This window comes from Hippoglossus stenolepis, chromosome 3 (genome assembly GCF_022539355.2).
Source record: "Hippoglossus stenolepis isolate QCI-W04-F060 chromosome 3, HSTE1.2, whole genome shotgun sequence".
NCBI lineage: Eukaryota > Metazoa > Chordata > Actinopteri > Pleuronectiformes > Pleuronectidae > Hippoglossus > Hippoglossus stenolepis.
The window spans coordinates 16,384,875-16,403,022 of NC_061485.1; the positions used below are offsets into that span (position 1 = coordinate 16,384,875).

At 40.5% G+C, this 18,148-nt stretch overlaps 1 protein-coding gene across 2 annotated transcripts; it reads right to left on the reverse strand.

Moving 5' to 3' along the window:
• Positions 1 to 13,082: 13,082 nt before the first annotated feature.
• ccdc174 (coiled-coil domain containing 174) lies at positions 13,083 to 17,184 on the reverse strand. 2 transcript variants are annotated; one of them, XM_035153331.1, is made up of 11 exons: positions 17,032 to 17,184; positions 16,746 to 16,853; positions 16,559 to 16,659; positions 16,413 to 16,471; positions 16,169 to 16,319; positions 15,871 to 15,966; positions 15,608 to 15,744; positions 15,386 to 15,480; positions 14,947 to 15,091; positions 14,700 to 14,849; positions 13,083 to 14,324 (listed from the first exon to the last, which is right to left on the reverse strand). In XM_035153331.1, exons 1-11 carry the CDS (start codon positions 17,071 to 17,073, stop codon positions 13,669 to 13,671), a joined length of 1,740 nt encoding a protein of 579 aa, XP_035009222.1. In that variant the 5' UTR covers positions 17,074 to 17,184; the 3' UTR covers positions 13,083 to 13,668. The 2 variants fall into 2 exon arrangements, with proteins under 2 accessions (XP_035009222.1, XP_035009221.1); XM_035153330.1 differs by having other exon boundaries at positions 14,700 to 14,852.
• Between the last annotated feature and the right edge of the window lie 964 nt (positions 17,185 to 18,148).

Consider the following 18,148-nt stretch of genomic DNA (forward strand, 5'->3'; position numbering starts at 1 on the left):
ATGAAGGTCTCTGTTTTGCTTCTTACACTTGAAGGTTGAAAATCCATCCACAGCTACAAAAGAAAATCTTACACACATTATTCCAACTCAGCGGGGTTGAACACACAATTGTTGAATTTTCATATTGATTCAATAGGAAGAGGAGGGTGATCCACAGCATGAGAATGAAGACATATAACAAACATGGCCGCTATGAAAACATGCTGTGTGTGTGTGGTGTCTCCTCATGCTCCCACACATGATATAATGGATAAAGCACAAGGCTGCTCAAAACAAATATGTCGACAAATCCCATGTGAAGACCAGAACAATGTTAGTTTGTCTCACAAAACTTTACGACTTGTTGTCTGGGTCATTGGGACCTCCCTGCCCTCCCTGCCCTCCCTTCAGGACTCATACTTCATAAGGACCAGGGAGTGGGCAGAGAAAATCTCCAAAGGATCCCTCACACCCTGGATACAATTAAAAAAAAAAATTTAAGAATTTGTTTTGCTGTCTGCTGTACTGTTATTTGTATTTGTGTGTTAGTTTTTACTTGGGTACACTTTTTGGCTTCTCTCTAGAAAACAGCAGGCCACTGCAGTTTGTATTAAATGTTATTCAAACAGGAGAAATGCTGTAATTTGGGTCCATGATAAAAACACAATTGGTTCGGGTGCCCCTGTTTCTAGTGATGAAGGAGGATGCCACCCTGTGCAGTGTGTTTTTAAAAGTTTATGGGCAACAATGGAGCTCTGTGGCACAGAGGAATAAGCCACAGTGTTCTGGCTATGGATACTGACAAAAAATATGTTATAGGATCAGTTAGTTGTTGGTTTTGGTCTCTTTTGAAGGGATCTATTGACTTTACATGTGTGCAGATTCTTTCAACCTGCAATGCAAAGGTTTGTGTCCCTCTTCAAATCAAAACAAATGTGTGTATTTGTTGGAGTTCAACACTGAATGGATAAATCGTCCTTTTCCTTATGTGGAGCTCTCAGGTTGTTTGGTGTATAAGAGATCCAGGTCAGATGCGTGCAGTCATGATGTATGGGCTGTGTACATAAACAGTGTTGAACAATCTCTGTATGCTTTTAGATTAGAAAAAACAATTACGCGCAGTGTGAACTCAGAGGTTCATCTCTGTCTGCGTGTCTCCTCTTTGCGTCAGGCGAGGAAAGAGTGCTTCTCCTCCTCTCTCCTGCTCTGAGGTGAAACAATAAGACTGGGGCTTAAAAAGGAACTCCATCTTGATATACTCCTTCCTGTGACTGTTTTCAAGTCTTTCAGCGAAACTGGAGCCGGGAGGGCGTAGGCACCGAAATTAAAGGATAATTCCATTTATTTTCAACATGGGCCCCACAGTCCTTTGTTTTGTTATCATTGCAGGTTGGTATGGTTCTGGAAAAAATGCCACTGTCGGCATTGTACTGTATGTGTCACCAGTTGACAAGCAATTCCATAAAAAAAAAATGTGTCTCCTTTTAAATTTACCTTAAGAATCGTGAAAAATAAGATTTTCCTGTGAATCTCTAAGAAATGTGTGGATGTTTTCTGCACTGTAGCTTGAAAACAGCTTTAAACTATGGCAGAATAATTAGTCTAACTTGTAAGTCTAATCATTTATTGATTGTGCATATTCAAATCATGTTCACCGAAAGCTAAATGACCCTTAGACACATTTTTTAAATAAGATTAAAATAACAAACAGGAATGGACAGGATATTAGTTACAACAATTTCTACATTTTATTTTTACGGACATCCACTGACAAACACATGTACAGAAAAAAAACGATGCATATTTGGGTGTCCTTGGAAAGTATTGTTACCCTGAGTTGACTTTGGCAAAACACTGAATCCTGTAAACTTTCGAGTTTTTGAACCGACGGGACGTAGGAACAAACTCTGGTGTCATGGCGGCCTAATTTTAGCTCCGCTTCACAACGTGACGAGGAAGAAAACACAGCTGGAGGGTTGTTTTTGTTCTTCTGTGAGAACTCTGTGACACATTGACAATGGGAATAGTTTTACCAAGGAAAACTGTAAAGAAAAACAAAATTTATGACACAGAAATATCCTCTATAGTAAAATCTATCTTCATAATGTACTTGTGGGTAATGATATTTTTTTGTCCTGATATTTTTGATTACACGTAATCTAATGTATTAGGGTTATTTACATTGATAGGAACCAATAACAGTTAATTCACTACAATAAACAACAGACTACATGCTCAGAACCATTTGTATAGTACTGAATTTCTTTAAATGAATACGATTATATATTATATTATATTATATTATATTATATTATCTTTAATATATTACCAGTCAAGCTTACAGACATACCAGTGCATTCAATACAAGGAAACTGGTTTATTATTGGTCTCTCCTGAGGAACTCAATAGTATGATGCTCATTAAAGGTCAGATTTATTCATTGGCTTTTTACTTTTAGCTAATTTATCACTATAGAGTAGTGACAGCTATTAACCTTGAAATGAACAATACGTCCATCAGGTTCTTGTCATGAAACAGTCAGTCTCATGAGCATATTTATGTGAATACTGATCACACGCCACACTGGATTAACCTGGACTGACCTTCTGTCATGAGTCTTAATGCGTGTGTTCAATAATGTGCCCCTGTGTGTGTATTTATATTTACCAGACAATACAGCGATGTTTGGGTGATGGACATACAGTCACTGGGATTCCTTGTTCAGCAATCCTGATGCTAATATATAACAAAAGGATTTGATATGACATTGTCACATATTCAATCACAGATTTAAGATAAAATAAGATAATCCTTTTTTAACCCTCAACTGGGAAATTTTCTGTGCAGCAAGGGGAATAGTGAAAATAAGAAACATCAGTAAAAAAGCAATACATAGTTTAATATGCAATATAAGCATAAGAAATATAAAAAGTAATATATATATAATGTAAACAGAATATTTACAATGTAAAAAAAGAATTGCACATTGAAATATATTGAGATTGCACTGATAAAAACATTGAGAGCCCTGACAGTGGAACTAATGCACAGTTTAAATGAGATTGCACCAGAGGCTAAATCTGTTGTCTTGACCAATCAGAGAGATTTATTTTACTTATAAATGTGTATATAATCCTTGAAGCCTGTTAGTTGGCAAGAAGTAGAGCACGTGCTCTACGATCACCCTGATAGTGGCATTAGTGGTTAATATTAGTGTCTGTGGACGAACAGTTGTGTTTAAACTCAGATGCTTCCTTTAGTTTGGCAAACTGCCTTTTAAGTTTCATTAATAATGAAGAGAAATGCAGCTGGGATAGAGTCTGTTTTTTTAGTGGCGTCATTAATCTTCTGCTGAAGGACACATTGAGATGCAACTAGCCCCTTAACAGCCCCTGGATCTAACAATCAATACTGCCCATGTGATGCCGGAGCAAGCGAGAGTGACATTGCCGCCGCTGCCAAGAAACAATACTTCCTCCATTTGCCGCATCTTATTAAGGCAAAGACAGCGACTGTCACGTCCGACCATCAAACTCACCTCATTGACCTGATCTGACAATTTGAAGATCTTACTTATTATTCAACTGCTGCTCACAGAAGACTCCCACATACGATTTAGACTTTATTGTGTCATGTTGTAAGAACAGTACTCTGTAGGCTGTAAGACAGAAATACATCAAACGTATTATTTTGAACCAAAGTAGAAAAAGAAAGCTGTAACTTGACAGAGAGGAGAGACGCCTTCGTTTTAAAGTGTATAAAAGACTCTCTGGATTTAAATCCTTTATATCTCGAAACATGCCACATTTATAAATTAGATATTCAAGAGGATTATTTCATGAACCAAGAAACCTTTTCTATTAAAGATGAGGCATTTTGTTGCTGATGACTGACCTGATGAATTCTGGATATAAATGTGGTGTTGGATATTAAGCGTTATACAGACTTGAAGTCAAAGTCAAATGCAAAAGGATCTGCCTGTTTATCTGTATCGGCTCCTACATTTAATGCGGCCATCCTCCGGTCATGCCCCACCCCGCCACAAAATTTCATACAAATCTGTTTGAGTAATCCTGCAGACAGACAGACAAACAAACGACAATGAAAGCATAAGCTCTTCAGGGAGTTGGACACTACTTCAACCCACAGCCGTTACCGAACCTGAGCTACATAGTTCCCCGAGCTGGAGGACCACACTCCTGGGGTCTATCATCTGAAAACACAGCTGGAGACACTGGATATAGTTCAGAATTAGCTTGATCCAAAGCGCAGGGAGGAGAAGAAGCAGCAGATTTAGAGATGAACTCTTCTGAAAGCCCAGCTGAAGGAGTCCCAGTGCTTGTGCTGAAGACGAGACATTAAGGGATCTGACAAATTTTTGGAGAACTGGAGAGAAAGCACTAGAGGAGCCTGCCGCCATACTCACGTGGCTGCTACATACATCAAGGCTGCTGCAGAGAGTATTGTAGGGCGAGAGCTCAATGTAAAGTTGTAACAGGAAGAGGTGACATTTACTATGAAGGTCATCCAACCTGTTTCCTGTAACACAGAGAACAGCAGCGGAGCAGTGAGCACAGGCTGCACAGAAGGTGGAGATGGTCACACGGGGACCACGGCCACAGAGCGGCCAACCCAAGACAACTGCTGAAAAGGTCAAGAGCCTAAGAGGAGCAGCTACCAGGAAGATGTGGATGAATATGAAAAGCAGTAGCTGGAACAGAAAGAGAAGAGGCCGTTCACACCAACTGTTCATTGGTCAGGTTCAGGTTTTCAATTTGTTCTTGAAAAGAGTTGACCGCCATGTGGTGTTGCAGAAAGGTGAGCACTCTCAGTCTGGTGACCTGAGGCAGGAACACAGACTGCGTATCTATAGACTCCAGTTCTGGAAAGTGAAGCCAATGCGAAAGTGCCTGAAACATGTATTTTCTCAAATGACCGATTTACAACATCAGTAATCATTTTCATACCGAGTTTATGGTCTCAACCGCTAGTTTCAAGTTTTCTTCAATACAGCATGATGTTCATTTTGTAGAATATGCTCCCATTCAAAGGTAAATGGATGATAAAGTGTGGTATTCATTGGGGCGTACTGTGGGATTGACAGCTAGTACCACCAAATGAATGTAGGTTGCAGGTGGAGGTGGGCAGGCAGTGTTCTCAAGCTGTCAGTCATTATCATGACCTCAGGCCGTCGACACACACTCGCCACAGGCACCTAACCACACACACACACACACCAATATTATATGCACATTGCCCGAGGGCAACCTGTCGCCACGCAGCACATATTTTTGTAATTATATTCATTATCTTATTATTTATATTTAGATCCTGGACATCTGCGAGAAGGAATGCTCTTCAGATACAGTCATAACATAATGTTTATACATTATAACAACACATGATTTAATCTGCTAGTTTACAAGACATTCAAACAATTTTTTATAATGATGCAACATTTTCCAATTCATATTTACACCAATACATTAAAAACAAAAATACTTACAGTCTAAGGACTGCCACTGGCTCCAGGGCCCTGGACACATGCCCACTTTGGCCTTGCGTTATTCGGTCATTGGTCACTTCTGGTTTTAAAGCAAGATGGCGATGGCCAAAATGCAACACTCGAGGCTTGAGCTGTATATGAGCTGTAGACACGGTGGTATATCTGTAGCCTGGTTCATGAAAAGCAGCTTCTTTCGCCACCTAAATGAAAAATTATTTTCAACATGGTGGATAATGTGTCGTATGTCATTCGCCACCTTATTATGCAGATTGTAATTCCACCGTTATACAATTAAGGATGGGGTCACATAGTGTATATAGACTTACTCTGGGTGATTTGTCTCCTTCTGCATAAAATCTCCATAATATTAAATTAAAACATGTACATGTATTTTTTATAACTATATGATTAGAAATGTAAAGGAAAATATTAAAATCAACACTGGGTGAGTGAAAGCTTCGATCTTTATGTGAATCCTTTACTGGATTCGTAAAACTATAATATGAAGCAACGCCAGGACTCTGGAGTGGAGCATAAACCTTAATGTCAAACGCTGCTTGTAGGACTATTTGCTGCATGTGTTAACTGCAGGTGGAGAAGGAGGAACACTGGCTGGTTTAGAGGAGGCAGAGAGTGAGAGCTGACTGCCAATGAGTCCACAGCTCCTTCCCCTTTTCACTCCTTTTCTCTCTTTCACACCCGCAGAATTTATGAGGCCATTACAAGTGTGCATGCAGTGTCAACAGTGCCAAGCTAATATCTTTATCCAATGCTGTGCAGGGGTCGGCTGTCAGACGACACATGCACCGCCCAGGAGACAAATGGCTCTCCAAGCGAACACTTACAACATTTAACATGTCTCTGCATTTCTTACACATTTACTGTTTTTTCTTATGTGGCCAGCAACTTAAATAATGAATCCAACACACTTGTGCATTAAGGGAGATGTTGTTAAAATCAATGCAGTGCACCTTCATATACACAGGGCTGGGTGTTGAAGCAAAAATAAAACAGATTTTTACTCTTGTTTACTTGTTTTTTCATTATATACAGTAGCTCCTGTGGTATTTAAAAATGTCAAATGTTAGATGATTTACAGACTTCTTACATATCTGCTGATGTTATTCCAGCTAATTTCGTATCGTCAACAAATCATATGAAATGAAACATGGGATTTAATAGGGGAGGAAAACCCCTGCCTTCATAAAAACTCTGTATTCCATGAGTACTTTCACTTAAAGTACATTTTGGTAATAATACAAGTACATTTACCTACAGGGTTTTGAATGTAGAAGATGTACTTGTAATGGAGCATTTTTATCTCTGCCAAAGAGGTTATATTTTGATCAACTACTGAAGTACTGAACACTTTACCATAAGGTTTGTAGAAGGATGTGATATTTGTTAAGGGGTGGATTCAGGAATCTTTTCCCACTTTCTCTAACACTACAAAATGTGGGTTTGTTCGAGAAGAGGGAATCATTATGTATCTAGATGAAAATAATCAGGCACATTTAGGGAACTGACATATATGAGTGTGAAACCTGGTGCAGTTTGATTGCACTGTTGGGCCTTGGTGGAGGTATGCTCTCTACTGCTGTGCTATAATGTTATTATAATAATGCTTTTACAAAAGGAGTTACAACAAGTTTCCAATAGGTGGTGGACAACAGTGAAGGTCTATAGGCAGAAGAATAACTCATATATCAGGCTTTAGCTAAACAGAATAGTAGTTAATAAAATCTTTTTAAATTGGTCTGTAATTGAATCCATTAACAATAAGAATTGTAGCATATATCCAGTCTTGTTCTTTAATATTATAGGATGTCTGCTCCTTTCCTTGAATTAAAAAACAAAAATTCTTAAAGTAGCATTCTGTATTAGGTCAGGACCTAAACTCAGGTGTTGTAGCTGCACTAAAACTGAAAAATATCAATAGAAACCTCAACCCAGTTCTAACAATGTGTGGTCAACAGAGAGGAAAGGTGTTATTTACAACATAAACTCAGACATCCCAACGTAGTGAGTCTGAACAGCAGCCAAACACTGTCATTAGAGACTCCACGGGGTCTTTGTCCCTCTTCCTCTGATCCATCTGCTGCAGGGGGACACAGTGCAGCAGACCTACCATCAACTCCCTGCCACCAGTCTGTTTTACATGTGGCTGGTTGACACAAACGCAGCAGGGGCGGCATTAAGGCCGGGTGGCAGGAGTGGCTCAGCGGCTGTGGCAGCTTTCGCTCTCGTTACGCACACGCCAGCTCATTACAGCTCACCGTGGGGTGATGCTGAAAGAAGGGACCCAGGCCTCCATCGGAAGCACATTGTTTCACAGTGTGGAGGTGGCGATGCGCGCCGGGCAGCAGACGCTATTCACCGATGGACCATTAAGGGAGCCTCCAGCCGCAGATCAGGGATTGTCATTGAGCAGTGTGAGGCAATAATGTGTTGTAATTGTCTGCGCTGTGGACACTGCTCTCATCTGAAAGTTTGAGGTCAATAAGACTTAAGATTTATTTTGACCTTTACCTTTCCTAATTTATTGTGTTTCAAATGACCACATTCATTTAGTGAGGCTTTTAGGGGACATCTTTACTCATTTGAACAAAGTGTAGTGGAAGCAGCATGGGTTTTTATAGCAGTAGTAGAAGCAGCATTTGTAACAGCTGAAGAAATCACAGCAGTAAAAGTAGTAACAGAGGTAAAACAAGAGGAAGACGGCGGTTCTTCTCCTTGTACCTTTGTGTTTTAGCTACCCTCAGCTTTCATCACTCTATTTATTAGTTGATATCATGCGGCATCTCTAAGAGAACTCAACAAGTTTAACTCCTCCCTTCTGTCAGTGGTGTTTTAGACTAGTGTGAATTTTACTTGATTTCTATGTCAAAGTCTTCAAGGTTTAAAAAATCAATTGCAATACTCTTTGGTCTTGGTAGCATCAAGGTGAGTTTTGGTTGGTATCGGTGTGTTGAAAGTCTCTTGATTCTATGTGTGCAAAGCATTTTCGGATCGTAGACTATTTCACTGCAACAGCTTTGGTTCAGTCTCTTATATTGATTCTGACTCTGGTTGTAAATTTCCAGAGGAGACCACCAGGGTTATGACTGTAATCAAAAAGTGTTCAAAACAATAACCTTTTTATTTTGGGTACTTTATTTTACGCTAGTAAAAAAATGTCGGTGAATGAAATGAAACATCTTTTTTTTCTTCCATAATGGAGATTATGATTTCAAGACCTACATTGTTTTGTGGGCTTAACTATGAAGCTTAAATTAAATTTAAAGGGACAGTTGGGCCTTGGTAGATGTATGTGCTCTACTCAGCGCCATCCTAGTTTCATGCTGCATTTACTGTTTGGTAAGTTTACGTAAGTCCCAGCAGCAGTCACATGTGAGAGGGTCAACCTAAATTTCTCAGATTGTCAGAAGTTGCAGAAGCAGGACCATGACAACGGCCATCTTTAATACTATAACACAGGAGCATGCAACCAAAGAAACGGCCACACGTTGATCATCTTTCATCTGGGACAGCCCCAACTCTCACAGTGTGAATCCAGCATTAGACCTAAAATGAAAACTGCGGTCTCTCTTCAAGTCTGTATTATAACTTCATTGTTTTCACAAAGTTCTCATTATCCTAACCTTCCCTTCTAGTTTTCTAAATGTATCTGTTGCCTCAATATGGTAGATTTTACTGATGGAGTCTTAATGACCTATTATCTCTAATGACCTATTATCTTTACACCCTTCAGTTGCTTTAATGTTAATGTCGGTAATTTAAAGAAGAATCTTGAAGTGATCATAAAGGTTTAAAACGCTGTCTCTTCAGGCAGTTTTTTGTCTCTATAGCTGCCGTCTGAAATTGCACTGGTCTTCTGTTGACTAAACCCTCCAATCTCAAGGCTTCATCCAGCTCAGTGAACTTGTATTTGTACCATCCACCCTGGGTTTGACAATTTACGAGTTTGATTCTCGCTCCCAGTCTGTGAGTTCAGTCCCCTGTTGGGTCATTGAAGCTCCGCATCATAAAACCGCACCGAGGATTAAAAACCTCTTACAGATGAGTGTGTTGTCTGAGCTCGCTCGCACCACATCTGAGCCCCACTGGAGTAAAGCCAGGGGTAAATTGTGAGGAGATTCTCTGCAAGACCTGTGGGATGTTTCAGTACAAGCAAAGCAAAGAGACTTCAGGAAGTTACTGCTCCAAGCGAGGGAATAGTCAGGTACATAACCCCCCCAATAAAATGGTGAAATTTGGTTTTCTAGACTTTGTGTTTTGTTCAGACAAACAAACAAGAGATGTTGTTTGGAACGTTCTGTTGGTACAGAGTCAAACAATCTCTTTCTTGTCTTTATAGCTACATATTTAACAGACTTACATGAGAGTTGCATTAAACTTCTAAACTAACTTTAAACAAAGAATTTGTGTAGTTTCCCAAAATGTCAAACGTTCCCTTTAAGTCGAGCAAAGAATCATCAATTAGTTTGTTAGTGAAAAAGTCCACAAACTTTATCCTTCAACTTGCAATGAATTTTAAGAAGGTAAATCAAGCTTCAGGTATTTAATGTGATTGACCTCATTGTTGCATCTCAGATGATCCAGGTAATTCTTAAATAGTTACTTCTGCCAAGGATGGTTATGTTTTTCGTCTGGGTGTGTGTTTGTTTTTTTGAAAGGGTGGGAAACTACCCAAGGAAGAACCCATTACATTTTAGAGAGTATGTGGATCAGTAGGGCAGATCCAGACATTTTTTTCTGCCACTGCGAGATGGGCTCATCGCCATTTCATGTTTGCCTTCCATTCCACTATAGCTGCCCCCCCCCCTCCCCCCTCCTCCCTGGATCAGGGACCTGCAGTGACATAAAGACAACATTGATTTCCAGGTCAGGTCCAAAGGATTCAACTCAACCTTACTCATAAAAGCTCCATTAGCCCTTGTGCTACAGCAGCTTTATGGCTGCACTATGAGCAATATCAACAACATGGAGTACGCTAAACTAAATCCTACTACATTGGATCTGAAGCTGCTTCCACGCGCTGAAGGTCATTTATTTTATTTTCTATTATGAAAACAGCAGGTTTCCGTTTCCTTGACCACAGCAGGATTAAACTGCCACGACTCGATTCAGAGCTCATTTCTCAGTGGAGCGGATCCCTGAGAGGAGGACGTACCTGTCAATGAGACACACCCTCCCGTCACTAATACGGGATTAGACCCGTCACAGTGGTGGGTCAGCAAATCGGATTAAAATGAGAAGATGTACACTTTTCTATTTGTGCTGTAATAAATGTACACAAAATACAAAAAGCCACTCTAAATGCTATATAGTCACAATTTGTGGCTACCAGCAGCTCTGTGAGGCTGTATACTAGAAGCTGCCAACATCAGCATGCTCACATGTTCACAGTAACATTATTGCTAAAAAGCTGAATGTTTAGAGGGTATGTTTATAATAATATTATTTGTTTATAGAGCACTTTTCAAAATTGAGATGAGTGCTTCACAAGGCAGCAATGAAAAACCAAGAAGTCATAAAATCTGCAGAATTAAGAGACAATATTTATAAAAGTTACATAGACATTTAAAAGAAAAAGCTCTCTGAAGAAGGGACTTGATAGAAATGGCCGAGTCAGCTGATCTGAATTCCTCGAGCAGATCCTTCCAGAGCCTCGGGACCCTGACTGCAAATGCTCTGTCCCCCTCTGCTTATTTTGGGTCTTTTACCATATTTGGTCATAAACTAATGTATCAAGCAAATAAACATTTACACCGGATCATGAAAAAAGAGAAAAGTTAGAGGATCATCTAAGTTAGAACAACTTATCCTGTGGGGACATGATACAGTACATAGCGTTCAAATGCACAAATATAAAAGGGGCACGGCTGGAGGGAAAAGTCAGGTTATCATTATAGTCATAAGAATGAATTATCTGGCAACCATGAACATCTGTAGGAAATTTTACGCCAATTCAACCAACAGAAGTCGAGATATTTCAGACTGGACCAAAAATACTTGACCCAACGACAGACTGATATAAAATAAATAATATCAGGCTGCCAATTATTCTGCTGGTAAATTCATTAAACAGGGTTTTCTTTATCATTATGAGTGTTGCAGTCTGTGCTGCATTATGTATTCATCTAAGAGCATCTTTAAACTATCACTGTGTGAGCTCCTGTCACTGTATCATCATCTCATCTCCCCAGGCAGCAAAGTCACTCAGGCAGAAAATTCATTTCTGCAATGAAAATATACTACATAACACTTAAACCACTTAAACACGCACTGTACTTCAATACGTACACACACGTTTTCCAAGAGAGGAGGTGGAGGTCCTTGTGCAGAAGCTGTTTGACTTTGGTCTCTCCCACTCTGAGTGCACTGGTCTAACTTAAGGCCGCAGGAACAAAGAGGGGAAAAAACAGTGTTTAAAGTCACAGTGGGGTCAACACGACACAACACCAGGAAAACACACAATGGGCCAAACCACCTCTTCTCCCGCCTGATGGAGGGAACACGAGCCAGAAATTCAGGCCAAATACATAATTAAAAGGGTGATGAGGTGATCTGATGTCTGATCTGTGGATAAATTGTTGATCCAGTTTGTAATAAAATCAAACTACCGCCTAATCACATGGTTCCTGTGGAGCAGGACGAAGCCAGAGGTCGGAGTCAGACGCCTTTATACAGTTACACGTCCTCTCTCCGCATTACACAGGGATCATTTAAAAGATGCTCAGGAACAGTGTGGTCATATATGAACTGTGAAATTAGGGTTGGGGCTTGTAGCCAAGAGCAAATGTATCTAACTCCAGCATGAACTCACTAAATGTGATATGACAGTCTCATTATACTGACTTGAGACTCACCACACACAGTGAAAGGAGGGAGAATCATGAGTTGTTTTTACCGGGGATGTGTTGCAGGACAGAGGCAGGAGGTGATCGATGCAGAACACAAGGACGCGTCCATTCAGGCACCAGGGAGCAGCAGTCGAGGTTCACTTCAGGTTACTAATGGCTTAAGTTTTAGCAGAACAGTGTCCTGGCACCTACTTCACAGAAAAAGACATTTCCGAAACTAAAAGCACTCACACCTACACAACTGCCTTTTCACAGCTGTCAGGACTAAAACACAGTTTGAGAAATATGAGGCAATATAGGTTTTATGTATTGGACTCTGATCATCCAGAAATTGTGATGTACAACTTTGTATTTTCTTTTGGCATTTTCTGAAATAAAGATGAATTATGTCATGGAGGAAATAATCAGCAGGTTCATCAATAAAAAAAATGTGTGTGAGCTGCAGCTCAAGAATGATTCCCTCCCTCTTCAAGTTCAGATAATCAGTGTTGATCACAACCAGTCTGATCAGTCAGAGGTTTTCTCCACATTAAGGTGTACAGTGTCATCTGGTGGATCTTTTCATACTGCAACTCAGTGCTAAGGTTTCCGTGAACTTCCAAGTTTTAACCACATCAATACATAGCCTCTTATATGCAAAGACATTCTATGTAAATGCTAAAAAAAAACATTTAGAAAGTAAAATTCAGAGAATTTTTTTACAGTGACAAAAAAAACACAAACAAAGACAATGCAATTTAAATTCCTGGTATTTATTAAATGCAAGATTCAGTTGTGTGAACAGACCAGTTCTCAAGTGACACCTGGTGTTTGAACGTTTTAAGAGAATTTGTGGCCTTCACCAATTATCTTCAAACAACATTCACAAATGGTCCAGATGGTCTGTTGTACGAGTCATGAACAGACACACCGACCTGTCATCACAGGGCTAAACAATCTTGTTTGTTTCAAGGATTCCAGTGAATGAATTTGGACTCTACATATGATACCAAAATGGATTCAATGAAAAATATCTATACTAAGCTTGATATACAATTAATATTCTGTTCATCGTATCATCATGGTTTGCCAATTTACTGAGAGATTTCTTTAGATTTCTGTATTTATATTGCCATACTTGGTCACAGCAGTTTATCTAATTAAGTTGGTATTGTCTCACTCCTCTGGCTGCCTCAGGACCTTTGTGCAGGTTGATGTCTAGCATCACCCTCTAGCATCCGACAGTGTGACACTAGGCTGCAATATTCTTGCGACAAGAATAAGAAAAAGGCCCAAAACTAAACAGCAGTATTATTTACAAATCCTAATATGGTCAGGTCACATAGAGTTCCTGTAGAAGGACAACATGTCATCCAGACTCTGAGAAGAACCCTGAGGGGGCTGCTGAGGCTGGCTGTGCTGTGGGGGCACGGGGGGCTGCTGAGGCTGGCTGTGCTGTGGGGGCACGGGGGGCTGCTGAGCCTGGCTCTGAGGCTGAGGCTGAGGCGGATACTGGGGGACATACTGGGGTGGATATTGGGGAGGAAACTGGGGTGGATACTGCGAGGGATAGTGAGGAGGTACGTGAGGTGGACCAGCAAACTGGGCAGGATGAGTAGGAGGAAATGGGGAATAAAATGGAGGAGGAGGAGGATACTGGGGATTGAAAAGAGGAGCAGACACAGGGGCTGAAACAACATGGGGCTGTGAGGGTGGTGGCTGTGACGTGGTCCGTGGCGGTGAAATAGGTGGATCATTTTGTTGAGGTAGAGGTGGTGAAGGAGCAGGTTCAGGCTGAGGTTTTGGTTTTTCTTGACTCTCAGAGATTTCTCCAGGGCCCTTTGACCACTTGAAGGACATTTTGGATTTAGTCTCCGGAGTTTTATTCTTCCATGGTGCATGTTTTTTCCCATCAGAGAAATATGCAGAGGGAGGAGCAAAGTCTGACTCTCGCTCATCCCGGCGCCGGCTTTTCCATTCGCTAAACATAAACTCTGCAAGAAAAAACAGACAAAACAGCTGTTAAGGAGGCAAATATTTAGATCATGTGCAGATGTATAAGACAGGTGAGTAACCATATCTTTAGATACCTAAAAACAAACATGGTTATAGCGCACATAATCACTTTGTCAGTTTGGACAAAGGAAGGAAATGTAAATCAGTCATAAATATTATCTGTTTTACTCAGTTAAACTTTAAGATCACTGCTTTTACATCTATCTAAATATCTGAAAAGTAAAAGTCCTACTTGTGCAAGACACTAACTCACTTGATCCACCCCTGGTTCCAACATACTCCCTCATACTCCTGATGTAAGGTGATGATCAGCAAGTTAAAAATGCACATTTACGTAATACAGTAGCTGTTACCTTTGCCTCTGTCCCACTCTCTGACATGAGGAACTCCTGGTTTAGTGTCCTTCCTTTCCTGGATCTCAACTTCCACCCTCTTCACAGTACTGACCTCAGGACATTCCTCTGGTGGCGGCGGGGATCCCATCAATTTACTTTCGTCTTCCTCTGCTGGGGGACAAGAAATTACACTTATCCTTTAATATCATTGATGAGATCATCAGTATATAGTATACGAGGTGACTCCCATAGGCTGGATTCTTACCTTCTTTCTCCTCGTCTCTGTCTTCTTCTTCAGTGCCATCAAGCTTGGTCTTCTTCTTCCTCTGCCTTACCTTGGCCAATCTGGCCTGCAGGATGGCCTGCCTCTTCCCCTTCAGTCGTTCTCTTTTATTGCGCTGCTCTGTTGTCTGAAGAACAGGACAGATGCAAGAGAGAAACAATATAGATCAAGCAATTTTTTGCAAGCACACCTAGCTTTTAGGGGAATGAGAGATGGGCCTTTGATTGGTTTAGTACAGGTAATGCTAAACACACCCATGATTGATTAAAAGACTAAATACAACACCTTTGAACCATGCACCGGCCACATTGAACTTTTTTTTTTGCCATTTTTTGCACAAGTCCCATTCACTGGTGCCATGTGATATAGACCATGATCATCAATATAGAACCCTGTGTGTGTCAGGAGATCAGGAGCTCACCTGGTCTCTGAGCATGTCCAGAGTATCTCTCTGCTTTCTGCGATGCTCTTTATCCTGAGAAAACGCAAAGTATCCAACACCAAGCTCTCGAGCCTCTGAGATGAACAAACACACAGAACTTTTTCATACTTTTTTCTTTTTTTAAACAGCAAAAGACTTGTAAATCAAAACCCTTAATTTCAACTAAATGCAGAAAGGTTCTGAAAATGATTTGATAGTAACCTTGTCCTCGGATATCCTCGTAGTGGACTGGTCCAACAGGCCTCTTCATAGCCTCCTCTTCCTCCATCTCCCACTCCTGCCTCTGCAGCTCTCGACGCATGTCCTCTGAGAGTAAAGTCTTCTCAGATGAGGATTTCCTACGTGGAATAATTATATCCGCTAAGAATTGCAATGGTCAGCATTACAAAGATCTAGTCTTCTATGTTTCTAAAAGTTTGCCTGTAACTTAAAAGTGTTACTTATTTGTGGAATTCTTAATTTACCCTTTTCCTGTAAGGTCATGGTCCATTTTCTTAAAATCTGGCAGGTCTTTCTTCATGCATCTTCGAGATCGGCCCCAAGCATCCACATAGTCCACCCTTCAGAAAATCAACACATTAGAAAAACAGTGTACTAACATGCAGCCAGACTTGTGCTTTCATGATGAATACAGTTTAATAATTATTATTTATGCTGCTGACACTTTGAGAAGGATTTGTAGAAGAGACGTATATTACTTGAAGCAACATAAAAACAAACTACATATTTCCAAATGCAAACCCATAAAGATTAAGACATTACCATTCCTCATCTGGGTTTCCAGGAGCAGGTATAGGTGTCGAGCTGTCTTCCTCTTCATCTTTCTCCGTGCTCCTCTGTGCAAATGTTTCTCTCTTTTTGTCAATAATCTTCTGCGTGAAATCAACCAGGAACAGACCCTCTGTCTCTTCATCTGACATGATATGACACAGCAAGTTAAATACGGCACGAGCACATTTTATCATGCAACCGAATATCAGGAGAGTTTGATTTAAACTTCACCGACCTGGAAAGTCTCCTTTGGTCATTTGCTCGTAGAGTTTGGCCTTCTCCTCCAACCTGCGCCTGTAGCGAGAGCAGGGGTGAGGAGTGAGACGTTTCATTCATACGAGTGTCATGGCAGTGAGTCCTCTGTCAATGTGTTGAACTCACCTTGATGTATCAAGACTTTTCTGCTCCTCGTCCAGCTGCTCTGCATCTTTCTCAGCCCGAGCGGAAACACCCGGGTTTGGTTTGCTCCAGACACTCGGTTTCTACACAGGAGGATCAGGACAAAATGTGCTGATTACGGTGTTTTCTATCTGAGATTAAAAGGTCAGATATGTCACACACACTGTACCTTCACGTTGGATTTAGATTTCGATCCGGCTCCAGCATGTTCTTGCCCGAGTTTATCCTGCTTGAATTGTTCCTGCTTCCTGTACAGCTCAGCTTTAAGGTCCACTAACTGTAAGAAACACACAACATCACCGAATATAGACAGAAAACCACCTGGAACTGTTTTAACACAACTCTGTGTATCTGCTAATGGTTTAGCCGGGTAGCTAACGTTAGCTTTTAATATAGTTAAACGTCACACAGCCAAACAGGGTCCAACATTTTAATTGTAAATGTAGGAAACTCACCGAAGAAGCCGTCACGTTGAATTGTTTCTTCTTTTTGTCCATTTTTATGATTTCTTTTCCTCCTTAATCACCAGGCTACTGTTGTGTGTTAGCCTCACTCACTTCTTCGTTGGTGTTTCTCCCGCTGGCGAAATGTGGTGTAAGCGCCAACTAGCGGAGTCACTCGTGTAACTACAGCACCGTCTCTCTGAGATGGTATTAACCCTGAGGGAGGAAACAGCAGCACAATCCAAGACTCACTAGATCCAGTGTTTCTGTCCGACAAAAAACACAAATGTGTTTAAATGTTTGTAGAAAACATTTTAATATTTGTACCTGATAATGTCATAGTGGATCAGCCTCCATCTCTCATACAGGAGGTCTCCTCAGCTGATGCACTACAAGTATGACCTCCAGTAGAGTCATGAAGTCATGAAATCAAGGTCATCATCAGCTCCAGTCAAGATCCTCTGACCTGCATCATTGTACAGCATCTACAAATGAAAGCCTGTATGGTAAATGATCTGTAGCAGGGGATCAAACCACCAACCTTTTGGTCCGTGGACGACCCGCTGATCCACAGCCGCCTCCTTATATGCCTCAGTGTAAATTCAAATGGTGAGTATTTACTCTGATAGAATTTATCATCCTATAATCTTTGTGATATTATGAATCCATAACAATGATTTATAAAGGGCGTTTATTTGCTATAAAAGGAGCTGATGATACTTCCACTGAAAGCAAATCCTTCAATAAACATAACTTATATCCAGGTCACATGTGGAATTATTTGTTATACAAGTAAACCATGTGTGAATAACTAAAACTCTGTCTTAGATTAAAGTGGAGCTATTTGACATCTAAAATCTAAAGATGTACACTTCGCATCGTCATGTCAAAAAGAAGCATTAACTGGTAACTGAGGAGGACTGAGAAGAGAACTGCTGTAGCTTTGTTTCTATTTATTTCAGAAATGTAAATGCAATCAGATTAAAAATGTAATCAGCTGTGGTGTAGCTGTGTTGACATAAGTTGCAGTGTTCACTCTGAACAAACACTATTGGTGATTGGTATCAGTCCATTAAGTAATAGACAAGTTCTCAAATATTCTCGTACACATGCAGAATAGACTAGATCT

What these genes read in the sequence shown, in the direction of transcription:
- ccdc174 (XM_035153330.1), bottom strand. Translation starts at nt 17,073, where the DNA reads ATGGACAAAAAGAAGAAACAATTCAACGTGACGGCTTCTTCG. An exon ending in TCAACGTGACGGCTTCTTCG is followed by an intron (nt 16,854 to 17,031) that starts GTGAGTTTCCTA and finishes TGTTTCTTACAG; the next exon opens with TTAGTGGACCTTAAAGCTGA. An exon ending in TGGACATGCTCAGAGACCAG is followed by an intron (nt 15,092 to 15,385) that starts GTGAGCTCCTGA and finishes CCTGTTCTTCAG; the next exon opens with ACAACAGAGCAGCGCAATAA.